Consider the following 22,268-nt stretch of genomic DNA (forward strand, 5'->3'; position numbering starts at 1 on the left):
CTACAGTTGTATTTAAACCAAGTTCACTGGTATAACTTGAAAAAATTTAACCCAAGGTTCTAAGGTATGCCTTATTCGTAACTGATGAGTAAAAACAATAAAAATAAGGTACCCAAACCTACTATTTGTACTGAAATGCTAAAAATAAGATCCTAATAAATATAATTCACCAACCAGAAGACAGAAGAACCTACGTTTGGGATGTGAATGATTTGAAATGGCCGCTCATTTACGTGGATCCTATTCAGTGTCTAGTTGTTCACTTTATCTTAAGGCAGTGGGTCCCGCGGACTCTGTGGGTTGCCATCCTTTTCCACCTGTTCCTTCTCTAATTCAAATCACGAATGTACAATTTCTGGTTTTCTTTCAATGTCTGCAGGGAAGGAAGCTCAACAACTTTGTTGACCCAGGAAGAAATTAATATCAACATTTATAATCAGGCCAAACTTCAGTTGAGTAGTGACTTTAAAAGAATTAGTTTTAATCTCATCTCAAAAAAAAAAAAAGAAAAAAAAGGCTGGGCGAGGTGGCTCACACCTGTAATCCAGCATTTTGGGAGGCCGAGGCGGGCGGATCATGAGGTTTAGGAGATCGAGACCATCCTGGCTAACATGGTGAAACCCCATCTCTATTAAAAATACAAAAAATTCACCAAGCGTGGTGATAAGCACCTGTAATCCTAGGTACTGGGGAGGCTGAGGCAGGAGAACTGCTTGAACCCAGGAGGCAGAGGCTGCAGTGAGCCGAGATCTCGCCATTGCACTCCAGCCTGGGCGACAGAGCGAGACTCTGTCTCAGAAAAAAAAAAAAAAAAAAAAAAAAGAGAGGGCAACAGACATTTCTGACTAAATAATTATATAATGCAGTTTTATTTATTAGATGTTTAATTTCATGAGAAAGGGAAGGAGTTTAAAAATCCAATCACTTAGAGAATTTCAATGACAGAACTAAAAAAGAACAAACTTTCTACTGAGCATGGCGGCTCATGCCTGTAGTCCCAGCTGGGTCTCCACGTCTAAGGCCAGGAGTTTGAGATCAGCCCGGGCAACACAGCAAAACCCTGTTTCTAAGAGAAATGAAAAATAAATAAATAAATAAAAAAGAACAAACTTTCCTAAACTGTATGCATTAGACCAAACCATTTGGCAGTATGACTCAATTCCTTAGATGTCACATAAATGGAACTATTATAATGAGACAATATTGAACTATGTTTAAAATGGAAATAATAACAGGATTACTTCTGAAAAACACAAAACCTTAGCAAGTTTTACCAGCTAACTTGCAAAAAATATAGGAAATGCCTAGCAGTCAATACCACTGAGCCTTCACTGCCAGCAGGCACGACAGACACCCAATCCAAGTTCGTGTTCTCGAATATGGGCAAATGGGTCCCTTCTCATCCTAACACTATAAATCTCTGTAATTTCTACAAAACTACAGAAAGAGGAAAGAGTATTTCAAGAATTATTAAAAGCTAGCAATATATTTTCCTCAACATTCTAAGACATAGTTTATTTTCCCTTACTAATTACAAGGAATAAGAGAGGGAAGTATACATGAAGCTGTTTGAAATAAAAAAGTTTCTCTTTCAAACACATTTTCTTCTGTTCTTACGCCCTTAGTAAATTCTTAACCTTCCTACAGCTAACTAACAAAGAAAATCAAAGATCTTTCAGCTCATGCCTGTGCAACCAGCAAAGGACATGTTTGGGAGCTTAAATTGTATTAATACTAAAAATGATTATCCTATTATTAAAAATACTTGTATGCCTAGAAAAATCACGTTCTAGCCTCGCTGGCTGACTGGTAAGCTGATCATCCGAAGACCTGGCTTTTGCTTGTGGTTCTTGCTCCTCCCTAAAGTGAGAAATGAAGCCGTATCTATCAGGCCTCCAAGATTATCCTGGTACAACAGGGAGAGTGCCCCGCCAGTCCCAGAGGTGTGAGGATCAAAGGGGTATGTCCTGGAAAGATTTTGAGACCCACATAAAAAGAAGTCAATAAAGCCCAATATTAAACATGATCAACATTACAAGCTGTGCTGAGTCTACAGAGGGTCTCAAAAACCTGCAGCACACACGGAGATCACAGGACTGTACATCATGTACGTGAGGCACGTGGCATTGTTTATGCTATCCTACTTTCAGCTCCGTATAGGAGGCCGGCCCATCCGGATATAAAGTTTCTCACTGAAAACCCAGTAAAATCAGTCACTCTTGGAGTGCCCTTTTCAACAGAAGAACATTACTTTGATCACAAGAATCTTCTATTTCTTTGTCAAATGTTTACTGACTACCTACTCTGTGCAGGCACTGAAATTGGCAGATGACAAAGACAGGGCCCTTGCTCATCCTATAGTGGGTTTATGACCTTGAGTGGGAGGGTGGTGTGACATCTGTCTCACTGTTCAGCTCCCAGGACGGCAAGCACAGTTTCTGGTGGGTGCTCATCAGACAGGTGTTGGCGGACCCCAGGCGGGTTCTGCTACACTCAGCTGGTCTCTTCTCACTGACTTCTGGACTCCAGTGCTCAGCAGGCCGCCAGTGGAAAAGCGCCGCCTCACCTTTCCCTTCCACCAGGTGCTTTTCACGGGGTTCCGGCATCTTTAAATTGAAACAGTCAAAGCGCCACCTCACTCTTCCCCCATTTAACCAAAGGTCTTCATCTGACCACGGGAGGCCTCTTGAATCATGAATGCCAACATTCTGGAAGGGAATACTGCGGTGTTTCTAGAATTCCTTGGAAGGTTTTTGGAATTCCTGGTTTGGTACACTGAGGTAGGAATGTACCAAATGGAACTCTAATGGGCCACAGTAGCTAAGACATTTCTCTAGAAATGAAACTTAACTACCCATGAGTAGCTTAGGTGCCATAGCAAAGACAGTCCTCTCTTTACCATGTTTGTACAAAGGATGTATTTCCTATACATTGACTAGGGAATCCCCCCAACTCATAAATTATAAAAATGACACTTCCAAACCATCAATGAAGAAAGTATCATCATTAAAGTGGTAGTGCAATATAACAAAGTGTTTACAAACAAAACAACATCCAACATACCCCCAAGTGCTCTTTTTTGGTTGTTATACAGTTTGAAAAAAGCCTCCGGTTAGCTATCAATTCCTTACAGCAATGAAATATTAAGCTAAACAATGAATTTACAAATTTCTTAGCCAAATCTTGACAGTATACCAACTACGAGGTGGTAACACTGTTTTTGATCCTTCTAAAGAAGAGAAATGCGAACACCAAGTAAAACTTATTATAAACTATAAATATTTCAATATTTACACTCAATATGAGTTTGACACCGTAGTATAAACTGAAGGTCAACAGGCTCAAGAATTTATCTGAAGCACCAGGAGACAGTAATATATGTAGTTTAGAACTACAATTCAAAAAGTAAACACATACCAATACATTTATCAGGTCAAATAGTATCACACACACACACGCACACTCACTCACTCCTCTCTCACACTTTTTCTTCTCACAGGATATAAGCACTATCAAAAACAAAACAAAAAACACTTTAAATTAAACACTTAAATCTTTGAAAAATCTAAATTTGGATGTGTTAAAGAAAGAAACTACCTATTTTAGACTGCAGCCTAGGAGAGATTCTTTAAATATTCACTTATTCTAACCTGAGACAACTTTCCTTCCGAAAATAAATTGCACTTCCCCCAAAGATATTTGTATGTAAAATTTAAGACCTATCCTGAGCCACCAATCCCAACACACACCTGGTAAAAGTGACTTATCAAGAAAGAAGTATCAAAAAGTTATCAAGAAATGATGTTTCAAGGCATAAGTGGAATGTTAAAACACAAACCTGCATGAAATGAGTCAAAATTTATTTTACAATACTGAAATAACTATAATTTACAAAAGAGTCATGATTAATTTTGGAGCATAGTAAAACTAAATACAACCCTTTACTTCAACACAGTATTTGAATGCTGATATAGAGTAAAGTGACAGTTTGGCACTTAGCAGCTTTTGTTGGTTATTGCATCCCATATTATGTGGCAAATTTATTTTATAAAACATGATCTAATTTCTGCAGTTACAGTGTCAATGAACCGAAATTTAAAAAAAAAAAACACTATTTTTATAAAATGAATTTACCAAGTCATGCAGGTACTGATAATATTGCAAGAGGAACACATTCACTCCTAAATAATGAACTGTCTCCTTGGAGAGGCCTGGCGTAGACTGGAAAAAAAACTTTAAATGTCAGAAATTAAAAAAAAGAGAATTGCTGACGATCGTGGCTTTCACTGCGTATCAGTTACTGTTTTAATGTTCCCCAATTGCAGCTGCTGAATGCCAAGGTACTGTTCTGTACAGGATATTTCACCAAAGCAAATTTAGTTTTTCAGCTATTTGCTTCCTCTAAAACTAATGTCTAGTTGTAAAAAAGAAAAATCTTCCTTTCTTTGCAGAGGCCACATAGTTTGCTTTCATTAAAAGATCTCCACAGTGTCACTAAGAAAATGTGCAGACAACAGCTGACTGGTACACAAAACAATTCTGAACTTGGTTTTGACTGACATATTAAACATTATTGAATTACATGACTCTGCGGCACATCTGGCCTGGTGCCTCTGGTACATAAGATAAAAACCTTACACCTTCTCTTATCAGGTATCTTCTGGTTAAAATGGAGAGTTAATGTACCACACTCAACACTCTCTAGAACCCCACAGGCATAGCATCTTTCAACAACTTTTGTAGCACTGTACTGACTTCCGGCAGGTATAAGAAAAAAAATCACAGTTAGGTCACCCTTTTTCATGTCTATGGGTGGGAGAACATAAGTCATGTTTTTCATATGCATGTTAATTGCATACAAACGTTCCATATAGGAAGTTTCTGGAGGAAATTCCTGTTCTCGATTTACAACCAAAGGATACCTTTATACATGTGTTAGTAAGACAAAATGCTGCTTCTTACAGCCATATTCCAAGAGGAAAAAAAAAGCTGTAGAAAACAATTAAAAATGAAGTACTGTATATTAAATTGATTAGAAATTTGACATTGCATAAAATTTAATTTAGGAAGTAATCAAGCACTTTGAAGTCCCCGATTTCACACTAGGGTGGTGTAATTCAAGTGGAAAACAAAGTATCTTACAAGATACGTTCCACGAACAAAAGACGTTTTTCCCCCAATGAGAAGTGGGGTAAAGTGAGTTGAGGTGGGAATGAGAGATAGGAAAGGAGGGAAGGAGGAAAAGATTAATTTGCTCTACTATGAACAGAATGAAATTAAGTTGAGGTAGTTTATTCTACCAGCCAAACTTTACTCGTAACACAATTTATCTAAAACTCTCACTAGCGAATGCCACTGGGAAACTTCTATTACAAAGACTAGATTCTTAACACAGATTCGCAGTCTAAGACAAGCTTTCAAACCCTAAACAGTAGTAAACAAGACTTTGTGTGCTTTCAGACAGGTTACGTGAAAAAGTTTTTGATCCCTATATATTTTGTCTGGAGAGCTTTTTTGTTTGTGTTTTTTTAGCCATAGCAGACCTTTATTATTTGTCTGACTCAGGTCTTTCTTTTATAAAATCTCCTACTCACTAATATCCTCATACTTAGAAAATGGTTTTGTTCATTGAGAAGGCAGAATGGCACTGCAGGAGACCCTTCCCAGCTCCACAGGTACTACCCCAGAAAGGATGCGTGACGTGTCTTGATCTAAGTCAACACAGAAGTGAGCAACTTCTTTCGGTTCACATGAGGGCTGCAACCTGACTCATCAATTTACTGAAGCTTTACATTACTAAGATAAAGTTATAAAAGAGCAATTTTCTCTTCATTTCAATTCATTATGATATAGCTTTAAAAAGATTCTTAGGACAGAGTACTAGGAATAAATGGAGACTAACTGGCATACGGTCCGATCTAACATTTTAGGCACAAACCTTAATTTGTTGGGCAGGGTTAGGCATAATGTATCCTTCCAAGTGCAGTGGAAAAGCAGTCTTGGCATGTTTGGATATGTTGATTTGCATATATGGATTTTGTTTGTTACCAAAGCTACGTATTTGAACACAGCAGTCAGACATGAGTTCCCTTCAGGGAAAATGCACCTTAGTATTTTAACTTTGATATTTTACATGATACCAATTCCCACTCCCTTTTCCTTTTGATATTTACTAGCCTCCATTGTCTACAGCCGCATCTAACTGGAGGAACTCACTCCTCCCAGGTAGTTTTTCAACAGTTACGTGTTCGCCCAAACAAGAGCTGAAGCTCAAGTTTGTAAGCATCAGAAAGCCACCAAAGAGTTACCATACCAAAGCCCATCACAGAGTGAGTTCAGCTGCCATCTCTGCTCTCCCTTTCGTAGCTATGTTATGGTGCCCTTGGGTCAGGATCTCGCTCTCTGCTCTGCTTCCTCCTCACGGGGAATGAACACGAATACGGAATAAGCCTTGCTGAAGCTGCAGGCGGAAAAGCTTGCAATTCGCAATGCGTAAGGCTGCACACCCTGTGCGGCGAAGGTCGGATGGAAGGAGTGGTTTAGTGTGGTGCCAGGTTCCTGTGCTTCTTTTAAACTCACGCACGTAGTCATAATTGGTACCTAAGCCACGGAAATAAGCAAGGGTGAGAAAACGTACCCAGAATCACCAGGAAACAGTTCCAAGCAAATCACCATAACACTCTTACCTGTATCAAGATCTCCAATAACATAAATACTGGCTCCTATAGGTACAGCTCCATAAACAAAAGAGGAACTGGCGGGGATGCATAAATTCTGGTCGTTAAGATAGATCCACCTGAAAACAAAGCCGATGCACAGAATTAAAGAAATCAAAAGGATGACAACAACGTCTCGGAAGACTGACACAGCAAACTTGGTGAGTCATCAGCAGTATCAGGCACTGCGCCAATCTCGACCCCATGTTCCACTGCCAGGTAATCGCCGACATGCTGCCAGTTGCTACAGATAGGAGTTTTGTCTGTGCTAGAATGAAGCATGTATTGAGTCATAAACAGCATGTGCTTTCCAACCTGCTTCTGCTCAGCACAAGGTTTCTGAGATTCATCCATGCTGTTGTTTACATCTGTCATTCATTTCTGTTTATTTCTAAGCAGTATTCCATCATACGGATGTACCAGAATTTGCTGGTTTTTCAGACAGGCTCTCCCTCTGTTGCCCCAGGCTGGAAAGCAGTGACGCAACTATGGTTCACTGCAGCCTCAACCTACCAGTTCAGGTGATCCTCCCACCCCAGCCTTCCAAGCAGCTGATATTACAGGTGTGCACCACCACACTCAGCTAATTCCTGTGTGTGTGTGTGTGTGTGTGTGTGTGTATTCATAAAGATGGGATTTTGCCATGTTGCCCAGGCTGGTCTCGAGCTCCTGGGCTCAGGTGATCTGCCCACCTCAGCCTCCCAAAATGCTGTATTACAGGCGTAAGCCACAGAGCCCAGCCCCAGACTTTCTTATTCATTCACCTGTTGATGTTCCAGTTGTTGGCTATTGTGAATAAGGCTGTCAGGAACATTAGAGAGCAAGTTGTTTTTGTGGACTGATGAAATTGCTGTGCTATATGGTAAGGGTATTTTCTACTGGAAAAAAAAAAGTGCCCCACTGCTTTCCAACATGGTATGTCATAATTTTGCATTCCAATTAGCAATGTGTGAGAATTCCAACTGCTCAGTATTACTGTGAGATCTCAGTATTGTATTTTTAATTTTAGCTATTTTAATGGCGTACACTTCCCTGAAGACTAATGATGTTGAGCATTTTTGCATGTGCTTCTTGGTCATTTTACAGATTTTTTTTTTTTTTTTTGAGACAGGGTCTCACTGTCACTCATCCAGGTTGGAGTGCTATGGCGCAATCACAGCTCACTGCAGTCTCAACCTCTTGGGCTCTAGTGATCCTCTCACCCCACCCTCCCAAGTAGTTGGGACCATAGGTGCACACCACCACACCCAGCTAATGAAAACAATTTTTTTTTTCACAGAGATGAGATCTCACCATGCTACCCAGGCTAATCTCAGGTTCCAGGGCTCCAGTGATCCTTCTGCCTTGGCCTCCTAAAGTGTTGGGATTGCAGGTGTGAGCCACCATACCCAGCCCTATTTTATGTTCTGTTATAAAATGTCTGTTAAAAGGTTTGCTCATTTTAAAACTGGGGGCCAGATGTGGTGGCTCATGTCTGTAATCCCAATACTTTGGGAGGCTGAGGCAGGTGGATCACTTGAGCCCAGGAGTTCAAGACCAGCTGGGCAACATGGTGAAACCTTGTCTTTACAAAAATTACAACAATTAGCCAAGTGTGGTGGCATCTGTCTGTAGTCCCAGCTACTCAGGCTGAGGTGGGAGGATCGCTTGAGTTAAGGAGGTCAAGGCTGCAATGAGTTGAGATCATATCACTGCACTCCAGCCTGGGCAAAAGTGAGACCCTGTCTCAAAACAAACAAAAAAAAAGGACGTAGCAAGACTGTCTCTAAATTTTTTTAAAATTGGGTTTACTGTCTTCTTATTGAATTGTCAGATTCTTTATATCCTGTGGATACAGATACTTTGTTAGATACATGTATTATGAATCTTTTTCCCAGCATGTAGGTTGCCTTTTCATTTTCCTAATGGAACCTTTTGAAGAACAGAAGTTTTTAACTTTGATGAATTCCAATATATCCTTTTCTTTTTTTTTTTTTGAGACGGAGTCTTGTTCTGTCGCCCAGGCTGGAGCGTAGTGGCCGGATCTCAGCTCACTGCAAGCTCCGCCTCCCGGGTTTACGCCATTCTCCTGCCTCAGCCTCCCAAGTAGCTGGGACTACAGGCACCCGCCACCTCGCCCGGCTAGGTTTTCGTATTTTTTTTTAGTAGAGACGGGGTTTCATCATGTTAGCCAGGATGGTCTCGATCTCCTGACCTCGTGATCCGCCTATCTCGGCCTCCCAAAGTGCTGGGATTGCAGGCTTGAGCCACCGCGCCCGGCCTCCAATATATCCTTTTCTTCTTTTACAGTCACAGTTTCTGCGTCATTCTAAAAAATCTTTGCCTACCCCAATATGAAGATTTTTCTCCTATGCTCTCTTCTGGAAATTTTACAGTTTTCTCTTTTACATTTAGGTGTATGATACATTTCAAGTTACTTTTTTGTGTCTGGCAATAATCACAGTTCACTTTCTTCCATATAGCTAGCTAGCTGTTCCAGCACCATTTGCTAAAGGCTTTTCTTTCCCCTACTACATTGTCTTGGCACCTCTGTTGAAAATCAATTTAATAACCACTAAAAAGATTTAAGGCTCTATGAAGAAGTTGGTCCCAGAGCTGAGGCAGAGACAATGTAAGAGGGGTCTGGGGCATCCTGTCGTGCCAGATAGGAAGTGCTTAAAAAAGGATGGGGGTGTGTCAAAGGACAAGGAAGCCACGGTGAAGCAGCTCCTGACAGCCGAGGCTGGAACTATGTGAGCATGAAAATCAGTAATGATGGTGCTGGATTTATAACTCAGGGAGTAAAATAAATATCCATGAATCCACATACTATAAATAATTTGAAAACATTAACAGGAAAAAGGGACAGGTTTCCTTTACTGAAAAATTCCAATTCATAAATGCAGAGGAATGACGGAAACAAAATCATCATCAGGCAAACACCACCGTAATGACTTCTGCAGGCTAGGTCTACCAGTGGATGCTCAAATGAGTGCTTGAGAGTTTCAGGAGAAAATGGTTTTGCAAATTCTCAAATTATCTCCACTAAGATATTTATTAATCACAACAAGAAAATCAGTTAACTTTCCAGCGGAGAAATTTAACACATAGCACCTTAACCAAGTCATCAAGGTTAATGTCACCAGCAACAAGGCACATCAATGTGTTCTCCCTGATATGATGCAGAGAAGTGCATAATATGACTTCTGTGGTATTGCCAAACTGCATAACCTCAGTCTAATTGCAAGAAATCATTAGATCAATCCAAATTAAGAGATCCTACAAAAACAAAAAACAAAAAAAAAAAACACGAACCAATAACCTTCAAGAGGACGAAGGTCGTGAGACTCAACGAAAGAATGAAGAACCTGCTGGGTGTGGTGGCTCACGTCTGTAATCCCAGCACTTTGGGAGGCTGAGGCGGGTGGATCACAAGGTCAAGAGATCGAGACCATCCTGGCCAACATGGTGAAACCTCGTCTCTCCTAAAAACACAAAAATTAGCTGGGAGTGGTGGCACGCACTTGTAGTCCCAGCTACTCGGGAGGCTGAGGCAGGAAAATCACTTGAATCCAGGAGGTGGAGCTTGCAGTGAGCTGAGATGGTGCCATTGCACTTCAGCCTGGTGACACAGCAAGACTCCGTCTCAAAAATAAATAAATAAATAAATAAAATAAAAAAAATTAAAAAAAAGAATGAAGAACTATCACAGATTAAAGGAGTCTAAGCAAACACAGTATCTGAATGCAATGTAGAATCCTGGATTGGATCTAGAAACTGAGAAAAAAGACATTAGAGGACAAGCTGGTGAAACTCCAGTAAGTCTGTAGTTTACCTAATAATTCTGGACAATGTAAATATCCTGGTTTTGATGCTTGTACTACAGTCATGTAAGATGTTAACACTAGGAGAAGCTGAGTGAATGACTTATTGGAAATGAGAACTCTTTGACTTTACAACTTTTCTACAAGTCTATAATAGTATTCGAAAAAAAAAGTTTTTTATTTCTTTCTCTTAAAGAGTAAATCTAGACCCTGCTAGGTAATAATAATGTTCTCTCAGGGAACAATCATCTGTTAACAGCTAAAAGGCATAGCTAGGTCACAGCGGACTTCAGTAGGACCTTGGGAATGCATCTAAATGGTCTTAAGAGTAACCAAGGTCCAGGCCTACCCTCACTGGGACACAGTCATTTGGTCATCACTCCATCATCTCTAACTCTATGCTGTGAAGCAGCCAGGGCATCTCAATGTCAAATAGAAATGTACAATTATTTCCCAAACAGCACTACTTTTATTTCAATGAACACTCTTCCTAGACTCTTCTACAGCAGGTAGCTTCCACATTTAGAATTCCAATAAACACAGAAGCCTAATGATCACAGAACAACTCAGAAACAAAGCTAAGCACCATGCTTCTAATGCCATTCATCTAATATTTGATTCAACTAACATCTGAATGTTGATAGGTGTCAGGTAGTTTGCTGGGACTGGGATATAGATTTTGAACCCTGCCTCCCAAATGCCTCCAATAAAATGGAAAAGGGAAAAAAATCTAAAAGCTTGTGCTGAAAGCCAGACTCCGTCTCAAAAAAAAAAAAAAAAAAAAAAAAGAAAATGGAGGCCCTGAACACAACTTTGAAAGAAAATGTTTGAAAAACATCAAACTACAATGCTGGTTTATTCACATTTCACGTCTTTAGGCGTAAACATAAATAACTACACCTCAGCATTTAAGTTCTTCCCAGATTCTGAATGAAACCAACTTAGTTCATCCCTGGAATGATTGTATTAAGCTAAAGAAACTGGATTACATAGATGATCTACCAGGTTTTGTCCTAAGCACATCAATGATTCAGTTCCTGGGTTTCAGAAAAATAAGCCTAGGTGATCTATTTTAGGTAAAGACGAGGCTTCAAATTAAACAGAACTAATTTGAAAATTTAATTGAATTGCATCTTCAGGTGTGGCTGCTTACAAAACAGGTATAAAGGGCCATGAGGTTTTACATGCCACTCATCCTCTCACTGACCTGAACAGTTTAGCTGTCCCAGCCTGTCTCCTCATCTGTCCAGTGAGATACCAGATACCATCACCAACCTCAAATGATTGTTGTGAGGATGAAATGAAATACCAATGTAAAGTATTTTGCATAGTTTCTAGTACTTAGAAGGTATCATTAAACGATAGTAATTTTTGCAATGAACAAGGCAATATCATGTCTTCAGTTACAATGTTTTCAAACATGGGCTTGTCAGTACTTGGGGGCTATAATGATGCACCCTCTGGTAACTCAGAATTAAGACTGCTCTGAGACTGAAGCTTTAAAATACAGCATGAATTACAACAGTGAACTTCAGAGACAGGGAAATAGAAGGGGAATGACAGGAAAGGAGAGAGGAAGAGAGCTACAGAGGAAAAGAGGGCAATCAATTGAGGAGAAAGGAGAGGAGGAAAGAAAAAGAGAGCTATCGTGAGGCATCTGCTTCCAGTATGGCAGAAGAAACTCTTCAAATGGCTCCTCAGCTGCTGCAAGTGTCAGCTGTAAACTCTGGACAAAATACAACTACCTGAGCGCTCTGGAAACTGAAGAAAAGCAGGTAGATTCCGGAAAGCAATGGAAAGTTGATTGAGCAAGCAACCCGTATGGACTAAGTTCCCTGCTTCTTGGTAGCTTTCTCTGAAGGCAGCCTCATGGGGGCAGCTCTGGGTAGCTAAACCCCTACAGAAAAGATAGCCATCTTTCTGGCTACAGGACTCAGCAATCAGGAAAAGGGGTCTTGGGGCAACCAGGATCTCCAAAGTGTGAGTGGAGAACCTGAGAAAGAAGAGAGGTAGAGAAGCACCCCTCAATTTGTGCGCATCCACTCATCTCAAGTCTTCAACTAACCCTGGAACCATGTATGCTTATGACTGAGGCTTCGAGAACTGGATTGAGATTTCAGCTGCCACCCATGGCAGGTGGCACGGCTTGCAATTTATGTCTAACGAAGTCAATTGCTGACTAAAACTCACAGCAACACTCTAAAGCAATATAAGAAAATTCAAGGCCTCAACAACGTAATAGTAACCACATCCAGGATCCAGTCTAGAGATTCTCAACAAAAGAAGGCCGGAAAAATGAGAACCCATTTCTCAAGGGAGCAAACAATCAATAGACACCAACTCTTGAGATGACTCAGATACTGGAATTAACAGGCAAGGACTTGAACACAACTACCACAATGATGCTCAGTATGAGAAAGAAAAATATGCTTGTGATGGAAAGATAAGAAATTTCAGCACAGAAAATTCAGAAACCTAAAAACAAACTACACAAACATTTTAGAATTGCTAACATAATACTTGAAATAAAAAAATTCATTAGATGGAGATAACAAAAGAAAGCAGCAGCAAACAAGACAGAGAAACAGAAACCATCCAATCTGAAGAAGGAAAAACGATACTGCAGACTGAATGGTCATGAAAATAAAACATATCAGTATGTCCAGCTAAAGTGGTGCTCTGTGGAAAGCTGAAGGCTTTCACTGTTTGCCTTAGAAAAGCAAAAGATCTACCATAAGTAATATAGAATTCTACCTGAAGAAGCTAGAAAAGAGTAAAAGAAACCCAAAGTAAAAGGATGGAAGTAATACAGGTGAGTGTAGAAATCAATGAAACAGAAAATACCATGGAGAAATGAACCACGTGTAGAAGCTGGTCTTCTGTCCACAGAGGCTGCAGACTGCGGCAAGGCTGGGGGCGAAAGGGCCGCTCTGCCGCTGTCGGCTGCCCTCCTCTCACTCCTCCTGTGTGTGCTCCTACCAGCCTGCAGGAGACCAGGGGTGCACACTCTCCAGCTTGTTTCTCTGGCCCTGGCACCCTGGTGCTCTGCTCTCCAGTGGCCTCAGCACACACACTTCCAATGGGATGAATCTCGGCCTGGTGGGGTGGGGAAGATACTTTCTAATTTGTTCCCTCCACAGGTGTTTTTCCTCTGCCCTAAAGGTAGCAGCTGTACTTCCTATGTTAGCTATTTCTGCGGTTTTCAGAGTCTTTTAGTAGCTGACTGTCTCTTACTAGTGATAATTACATATATTACATTTTCCCTATTCAAATCACTGGTGTGGTTTTTGCCTCTTGACTGGACCATGACTGAAATAGATGTGGTCAGGGTGCGGTTCATCTCTCATCCTCTAGTTCACAAGTCTTACTAAGGCATCTGAAAGTACCTGTTTCTTCCCAACCATCAGATACAAACAGCACAATGTGGTCAATGGGGTAGACCAATGAGATGTTTTGTGGAACATCATGATGATTAAAGTATCTGTGGACTACTACACAGCAGACATTAGCCCATTATATATTAGTTGACACAGCCCCGAGGCAAGGCTGTGCAGGTGTACTGTTGCCCCTGACAAGTAAAAGCAAACTGCTTCTGGTGACCCTTGCAAATTGGTATGAAGAAAATACATTAGCTATGTCAATCGCTGCCATACTAAGGCTGGGAATTGTGCCTCATAAAGATACAACATTTGCGTGAGGATATTACATCTGAGACAGAATCTGGGATCAGTATGATCACCTGATTAAGTTTATGAACGCTTTTGCTGTGTGCATTAAAAAAGCAAAACATCTACCATGAGTAATCTAGAATTCTACCTGAAGAAGCTAGAAAAGAGTAAAAGAAACCCAAAGTAAAAGGAAAACCTAAAAACAAACTACACAAACATTTAAAAATTGATAACATACTGTTTGAAATAAAAAATTTCTAAGATTTTCCGAGATCCATTTTACTTTTCTACTTTTTCTAGGTGAATTAAGTGGGGATGTGATAGGCATCGCCTCTCCTGCATTTTCTAGTCTTTGATGGTGGCATAATGTTTGCAGATTCCCCCAGGATGCAGTATTGCTTCTGGTTTTCTATTTTGGTAGAGAAGGAAAGTTCCAGAGACTTCCACTTAGCCCTTGTTGTCACAGTGGCCCCCAATCCATGTGTCAGAGAACCAGTATGGTGATTCTGCCAGTTGTCAAGTATGTCTATTCTAGTTATATATTCAGGAATCAAAAGAGGAAACTGACAGACCTCAACTTCAAAGAACAGTTAATATAACTCATATACTGTAAAAAATGAAGTAGAGGGGCATCCAGGCTAAGCAAATGCACGGAGGCAGTAAAACACAAGAGGGTTTAAAAAGTGAGCTGGAGTATAGGACATGTGAAAGAAAGATACTAAAAAAGGGTGAAGCTTTTTGTTACCTTCAAATCATGGAGAACCCTGAGTAGGTGGCTAAGTACTATTATCTTTACTTGGTAAGCAATGGGAAACAGTCAAGAACTTTGAGAAGGGCAATCAAAAACTCTGAGCAAAAAGTTTTTGTCAGGTTCGTCTTTCAAAACCACAAATGAGTAACTGCACAGGCAAGGCTGGCCAGAGGCTAAAGACACTACACAGATGAAGGAGTGACTGTGAGGAGAGCAGCGGGGCAGAGAAGGTGGGAAATGTGAAAAGTGCTACTGAGATTTAAAAAAGGACCAGACCTGGCAACTGATGAGTTGCAAAGTACAAGACAGAATTCAAGATGACTCCCTTTTTTGAGACAGGGTCTTGCTCTGGCACTCAGGTTGGAGTGTAGTGGCATGATCATGGTCCACTGCAGCTTTCACCACTTCCCAGGTTCAAGTGATCCTTCTGCCTCAGCCTCCCGAGTAGCTGGGACCATAGGCACGGACCACCATGCTCAGCTCATTTCTGAATCTTTTGTAGAGACAAGGTCTCTCTATGTTACTCAGGGTTGTCTTGAACTCCTGGGCTCAAGGGATCCTCCCACCTGGGTCTCCCAGAGTTCTGGGATTATAGGTGTCAGTCACTGTGCCCGGCCAAGATGACCCTTTTTTGAACATGGATGACTGGGAGGACAGTAGTGTTACTAACAGAATAGGGACACAAGGAACAGAAATAGACAAACTGTCATTCTGGGTATATGACGCTGTTGCTCTGACTTGGTAATACTTTATGGCAGTTTCTTCGCTTGCCTTTCAAGCAGTTTTGCTTTTATTCAGAAAAACAGAAAAGAATAAGATATGGCCTTTTTTTCCCGGAAAGTTTTAACCTAAAAATAGGGAACAAAGACAGGAAAGACAAGAGATTACTTAAAAACAATCGACATGGTCTCCAATCGAATATGGACTGCTCATCCGGCAACTACAGTTTCCACGCTCTGCCAATGTAACACATTTGCATCTGATCTTTTAAGAAATAAACTACTCCTACATGTTGTTTTGTTCTATCAATAGTTATAGGAAAGCCTACATTTTAAAGTCAACCTACTGTGGTAGTTGAAAAGGTGGACTCTGGGGCCAGAATGCCTGAGTTCAGATCCCGCCTCAGCTCCTTGCTCCTTGTTTGTCTGTGGGCACATCGCTCACCCTTTCTGTGCTGTGATTTCCTCATATGGAAAATAGGAATAGTAACAGTACCTACATACACTTCAGAGTGCTGTTTTGAAGATTAAATAAATACATGGCATTTGGTGTTGTATGTGTGTTTAATGTTATCTAAACATGTTAGAATCTTACATTGATAAGATAAATTAACAGCTTTCTTTATTCTATTTACAAACATTGGAGAGCTTAGGAATAAGGAACCAAACATACATGAATTTTATTTGGAAGTGCTTTTATTTATTTATTTATTTATAGACAGGGTCTTACTTTGTTGCCCAGGCTAGAGTGCTGTGGCACAATCACGACTCACTGCACCCTCCACCTCCTGGGTTCAACCAATTCTCATGCCTCAGCCTTCTGAGCAGCCAGGACTACAGGCGTGTGCCACTAGGCCTGGATAATTTTTTTTTTTTTGGTACTTTTAGTTAGAGACAGGGTTTCACCATGTTGGCCAGGCTGGTTTTGAACTCCTGGCCTCAAGTGATCCGCCTGCCTTGGCCTCCCAAAGTGTTGGGAATATAGGCTTGAGCCACTGTGCCTGGCCTGGAAGTGCTTTTAAATAGCAAAGAAGGAACAACAGTCTTATGTTTAATTATTATGAACTTAAAGCAAGTAATAGTTGTATTAAAAGCTTATCCACTACAAATATGTAACAACCTGATAGGCCAGGTGTGGTGGCTCGTGCCTGTAATCTCAGCACTTTGAGAGGCTGAGGCGGGCGGATTATGAGGTCAGGAGTTCGAGACCAACCTGGCCAACATAGTGAAACCCTGTCTCTACTGAAAACACAAAAATTAGCCGGGTATGGTGGTGCGTGCCTGTAGTCCCACCTACTCGGGAGGCCGAGGGGGAAGAATTGCTTGAACCTGGGAGGCGGAGCTTGCAGTACGCTGAGATCATGCCACTGCACTCTAGCCCGGGCGACAGAGCGAGACTCCGTCTCAAAAAAAGAAAAAAAAAAGGCCTTCATCCCTTGGGCTGTCAGCCCTCCCAGTCATGTAACAAGGAAGGAAAAATGTAGAGAAGTCTGAAAATTGGCCCCACTACAGCAAGTATCCTCTAAACTGCTCTCTAATAAACTTTCCTAAGATAGTCTATTCCTATAATTAGAAAAAAAGGCTATGCAAATATCCTAAATTTAAAATACAAGTTAGGTAGCATTTACTTGCATTTCCAGCATCTTTGTAACTGCTCACTGACTGCCTTAATCTAAAACAGCATGAAATTAAACATTATGTTATGGCACCCTCTTCTGGTAACATAACTGAACTACTCAAATAAAATTATGGTTAGCATACCCATTTCCCCTTAGGATTTAAACATATTACCGCAATAAAAATACTGTTCAGTGGTTATAACAATAAAATGTGTGAGGAAAGAGAGAAGACATCGAGAAGGATGTTATCGACTCTACAAGACATAAGTGGCACTTTTCAGAGGTTTTAAGAATCTCGGACACCACGCTTTAGCCACTTAATCAACATTTTACTAAGTATCTGATACAAGCAGGTAGGATGTTGGAAGCCAGGATACAGAGCTGACGAAGGTGGACCTTGCCCTGAAGTTGCTTGCAGTTAACAGTTACAACCCCAGAGAGAGACTTCTCTGGAGTGCCTGGGATCACAGATGAAGGGATTTGAATCAGAGTAGAAGGTGTGAGAAGGCTTTCTCCAGGTTTTGAAAACTAAGCAGTTTTGAAAAAGGCCAAGCTAACTGGATGCTCAGCGGGAAGGAAGCTTTTAGGCAAGAAGCAGCATATGAACACAGAGCTGAGACAATCATACTTGATTTCGCAGGGGAAAGTGGCTCAGTGTAAAGTATCCAGGTTAGTAGCAGAAAAAGCAAAGGCCATATCACAAAAGGCCACATATGCTAAGTTAAGGAGTTTATTTATTTTTCTTTGGAGAACACAGGGTCTCGTTATGTGGCCCAGGCAAATCTCCAACTCCTGGGCTCAAGCAATCTTCAGTTTCTACTTCCCTAAATGTTGAGATTACCGGTGTGAGCCACCACGCCCAACAAGGTAAGGAGTTTTAAACTCTTTCCTAAAAGCTATAGGGAGCCAATAAATGATTTTAAGCAACTAAGTGTCAAGATCTGATCTACATATTAGAAACATTTTCTATTTAGAGACATTTTAAGTCACTAGCACTTGTGAAGTCACTGAATAAATACCTAGCATGCATTAGACATATCTCCTAAACCCATAATTTAATAAAGTGACTGAAAACAAAACTAAACAAAGCTAAAATACAACTTTGAAAGCACAAAGAAAAAGTTGCAGTAGCTACGTGAAACCATTCTTAGTTACCTTTTAAACTCGTCATGGTAGAACTCGGACTTGCAAGTTACCATCTCGCTACCCTGGGCGTCCTCACGACTTCGGACTCCCCCAAACACATACAGCTCCATAGCAACTCCACAGGCCACTGCTCCAAACCTGAAAGGCCACACACAGCGTATCAGGCACAAGCAGTACAACGCGAGATCTCACTCCCTCGTTCCTCTTATGCTGGTTTAACTCTGCAGCATTACTATGTAGGCCTTCCTTTCTCAGGAAATGCCAAGTCAAAGAAAAGGTTACTCTGAAAGAAAAGAACAAAACCCAGGTAGGGTAAGGGCTCCAGACCCAGTGAAGAGCGAGGGAATCTACAAAGTCCACCCACATCCGTGTACCTCCTCTCTTTCAGGGGACATATGGCAGTCCACTGCTGGGTCCTGGGATCATAACACTCCACAGACTCAAAAAGCTTTCCATAGGAGCCTCCACCCATGGCGTAGATTTTCTTTTTCATAGCTGCATAGCAGCCGATCTGAAAGTAGAAAACAATGGTGGGGGAGAGGCAACATTTCTCATTCAGGTCAGGTGGTGCCCACCACCAGGGTAAACTCTCACACATGCCCACCTTCCTATCTTGGTGTGTGGCTGATGACAGGGAAGGCAAACTACCAATAAAGGCAGACTTCTATAAAGTTAATTCTTTTAACACTATCAGTTATATTAAAGGTTTATTCAGGATATGAAGACACATTAAGTTTAAAATCCAATGTGTACACAAACTAGTTACCACAAAATGCGGTCCTCACCTTTCTGACCATGGTCAAATCAGGTTGCTTTGTCCAGGTTTTAGAATAAATATCGTAACACTCCATGGAAATCAGCTCCTTTTCACCATCCTCTCCTCCCAAAATGTACAGCATCCCATCTATCTCCACAATTCCGAAGTTATGTCTTGCCTGAAACGACATCAGCGATCTCTGAACACACAAGGCCAAGGATCATATTAAAAGCTAATATTCATATACTTAATAAAAATTAGAGAGACACAAAGATGGCAACAATAGACACTGGGGACTCCTAGAGCAGGGAGGCAGGGAGGGGAGCAAAGGCTGAAAAACTAACTATTGGGTACGATGCTCAGTACACCTGGGAGACTGGATTAATCTTACTGCAAACCTCAGCATGATGCAATATACACACATAACAAACCTACACATGTAGGTTTATACCTACCCCGAGTATAAAATAAAAGTTGGAATTATTTTTAAAAATTAGAGACATCTCTTTTTCCCAGTGTTCCAGCTGGAAGTAACACGTTCAAAACCATTTCTCCGGTAATGCTTCTTAAAGATTTCTGGCTTCCCTAGCAGCCCCTCTTCCAGCACAACAGCCAGAGAGGCCAAAGTCATTTCTCAAAACAAGGTTATGAAATACGTGGTGAGTTCCTCAGAAAATCCTCACTTTTTAACCCATAATAGCTCACAAAAAGAAAACGAACTGTTACCTCTGGTTCAACACAATTATTTTTGCATAACAATGGGCAGTATTTTCAGGTTGATGTGGGAAAGGCTAGTATTGACCAGGGCAGAAAGGGCTGTGGAGGACAGGGTCAGGCCAAGGCTATTTGGGATCACAGAAGCCCTAGGTGTTTCATGTCCGTTTGTCAACGAATATTTACGTAGTGAACCCTATGTGCCAAGCACGATTCTAGCGCTGAAAAAATGAAACACTGACCAGAACACACGTAATTCTCTGCCATCAAAGAGCTTATGTGAAAAACTTCAAAATGCCTGGTCCATGAGATGGTTAGACGTGGTATGAAGACAGGGACAGGAGAGCTAAGAGGCAGGAGGGAGGCCCGCTGAGAAGGTGCTGCGAGGAGGGGGCAGGCCACGCTGGCATCTGCACAGGGCAGGACAAACGGGAAGGCGGGCGTGAGAGCATTCCTGGAAGATTTCAGAAACGGAAGGAGGCCAGAATGAGTGAGGGCCAGGAAGGCGAGGACAGACGGGCACTAGAAGGAGAGGTTGGAGCAAACGAGGCGGGGGCTTGGCAGGGCTGCTGTTTCTTCCCTGAACTCAGACACAAAACAAACAGAAGTGCTAAGGGGAAAGAGAAACACATCAAACAAACCAAACCAGTGTTTTACCTCGTTCATGGGCGGCAATGCTGTCCAGGTATTTGCATCTGGATCATACTTTTCTCCCGAGCTAAGAGTCTGCTTATTTTCATCTTGGCCCCCAAATACAAACAAAAATCCTTCTGCAAAGATCAAAGGAAACACAAGAAATATGAAATGTGAGCCTTCAACACCCATAAATGCCATAGAATATATAGAAACAGCATCTGAAGAAACTCTCTGACGACAACAATGTTCTCTTTGGATTCAGGACTTTTATTACATCCCATTGGATCCTTGGTGATGGAGCCCAACCTGTGACTCACTTTGACCATTTCGCTTTACTCATTACTGTCTTTGAGTGGATTTTCACCACCCTATGATGAAAAAGGAAGCCTGACGTCACCCATTCAGTCACCGGCCAGCTCTGGGCCATGTCAGTTCATCTCTTCCACTCCCTCCCAGCCTCTGGGATTCTCATACAACATCCACACCACAGCGCACATCTGTTCATTCAAAACCCCAGGAATACCCAGATCTGAAGCACCTGTGTGCACTTTCTATTCAAAACAGGATCTAAGAGCAACTGAACTTCCGATTTCATGTAATGGTGTATTAGGTTATTCTTCCGCAAAAAACACTTAATTTGCTGCATAAAACATTTAAAAAATAATCTTAGCTGGGTGGTGGTGGCTCACATCTGTAATCTCAGCACTTTTGGAAGCCAAGGTACATGAACTGCTTGACCCCAGGAGGTTCAAGACCAGCCTGGGCAACACAGTAAGACCTCATCTCTACAGAAAGCAATGAAATTAGCCAGGCATTGTGGTATTTGCCTATAGTCTCAACTACTTAGGAGGCTGAAATGGGAGGACCACTTGAGCCCAGGAGTGGGAGGCTGAAGTGGGCCATGATCATGCCACTGCACTCCAGCCTGGGTAACAGAGTGAGATCTTGTCTCAAAAATAACAACAATAATAATTTTCTTAGAAGAGGAGAAGCCAACAAAATAACAAGGCAAAACTGAGGGGAAAATTGGGACCTACAGAGGTTACCAAGCATGAAAACCATTTCACTCTGAGGGCATTTCCAATCTAGGAAAATCTAAATCTTTTGTCCTCGGGATGAAAAAGACAGACGTTTAAGCTCCAGGTCCACAGAAAATGTAGCTTCTGGCAGGAGATCCTCTCCAAAGTTCTACACTGTCAGGATGAAGGCCAACCAGAATTCGTATTCAGATTTAAACCTCCTTGCTATCTGGGAAATTATAAGCCTTGAATTTAATTTACAGTTAATACCAAATTAGTAATGTTTTCAGGCAACTGGCAGAGACAAATGCAAAACTTCTGTAGAAGAAAGGACCTTAATCTAAGACTTAGATTCTAACATCCCAGGACATCTAAGGCAGAAAGTTACGGCTACAAATAATTTTTTTCGATTTTTTTTTTCAGACAGTCTCGCTCTGTTGCCCAGGCTGGAGGGCAGTGGTGTGATCACAGCTCACTGCAACTTCTGCCTCCAGGGTTCCTGAATATCTGGGATTACAGGCACATGCCACCACACACCCAGCTACTTTTTGTACTTTTAGTAGAGATGGGGTTTCACCATGTTGGTCAGCTGATTTCAAACTCCTGACCTCAAGTGATCCACCCGCCTCAGCCTCCAAAAGTGCTGGGATTATAGGCGTGAGCTGCGCCCGGCTGCTACGTATAATGTTTAATAAAATGAGCAGCATCCAGCCACAGATA

General features: G+C 41.4%; 1 protein-coding gene across 3 annotated transcripts in view; it reads right to left on the reverse strand.

Annotated features, from left to right (window-relative positions):
• Positions 1-853: 853 nt before the first annotated feature.
• GAN (gigaxonin) overlaps positions 854-22,268 on the reverse strand; it is a 67,121-nt gene continuing 45,706 nt past the window's right edge. The window contains exons 6-12 of one of the 3 annotated variants that reach the window (XR_004179716.1): positions 20,551-20,663; positions 19,208-19,357; positions 18,797-18,933; positions 18,432-18,560; positions 6,687-6,796; positions 2,374-6,600; positions 854-1,060 (exon numbers count right to left, since the gene is read on the reverse strand). Coding sequence is in view for 1 of the 3 variants with exons in the window: in XM_031658065.1 (XP_031513925.1) it covers positions 6,419-6,600; positions 6,687-6,796; positions 18,432-18,560; positions 18,797-18,933; positions 19,208-19,357; positions 20,551-20,663 (821 nt within the window). In the remaining 2 variants the exon portion in view is untranslated. Of the gene's footprint in view, positions 6,601-6,686; positions 6,797-18,431; positions 18,561-18,796; positions 18,934-19,207; positions 19,358-20,550; positions 20,664-22,268 lie in introns of all 3 variants that reach the window. The other 2 variants (XR_004179715.1, XM_031658065.1) reach the window with 2 other exon arrangements.

This window comes from Papio anubis, chromosome 18 (genome assembly GCF_008728515.1).
Source record: "Papio anubis isolate 15944 chromosome 18, Panubis1.0, whole genome shotgun sequence".
Classification (NCBI taxonomy): domain Eukaryota; kingdom Metazoa; phylum Chordata; class Mammalia; order Primates; family Cercopithecidae; genus Papio; species Papio anubis.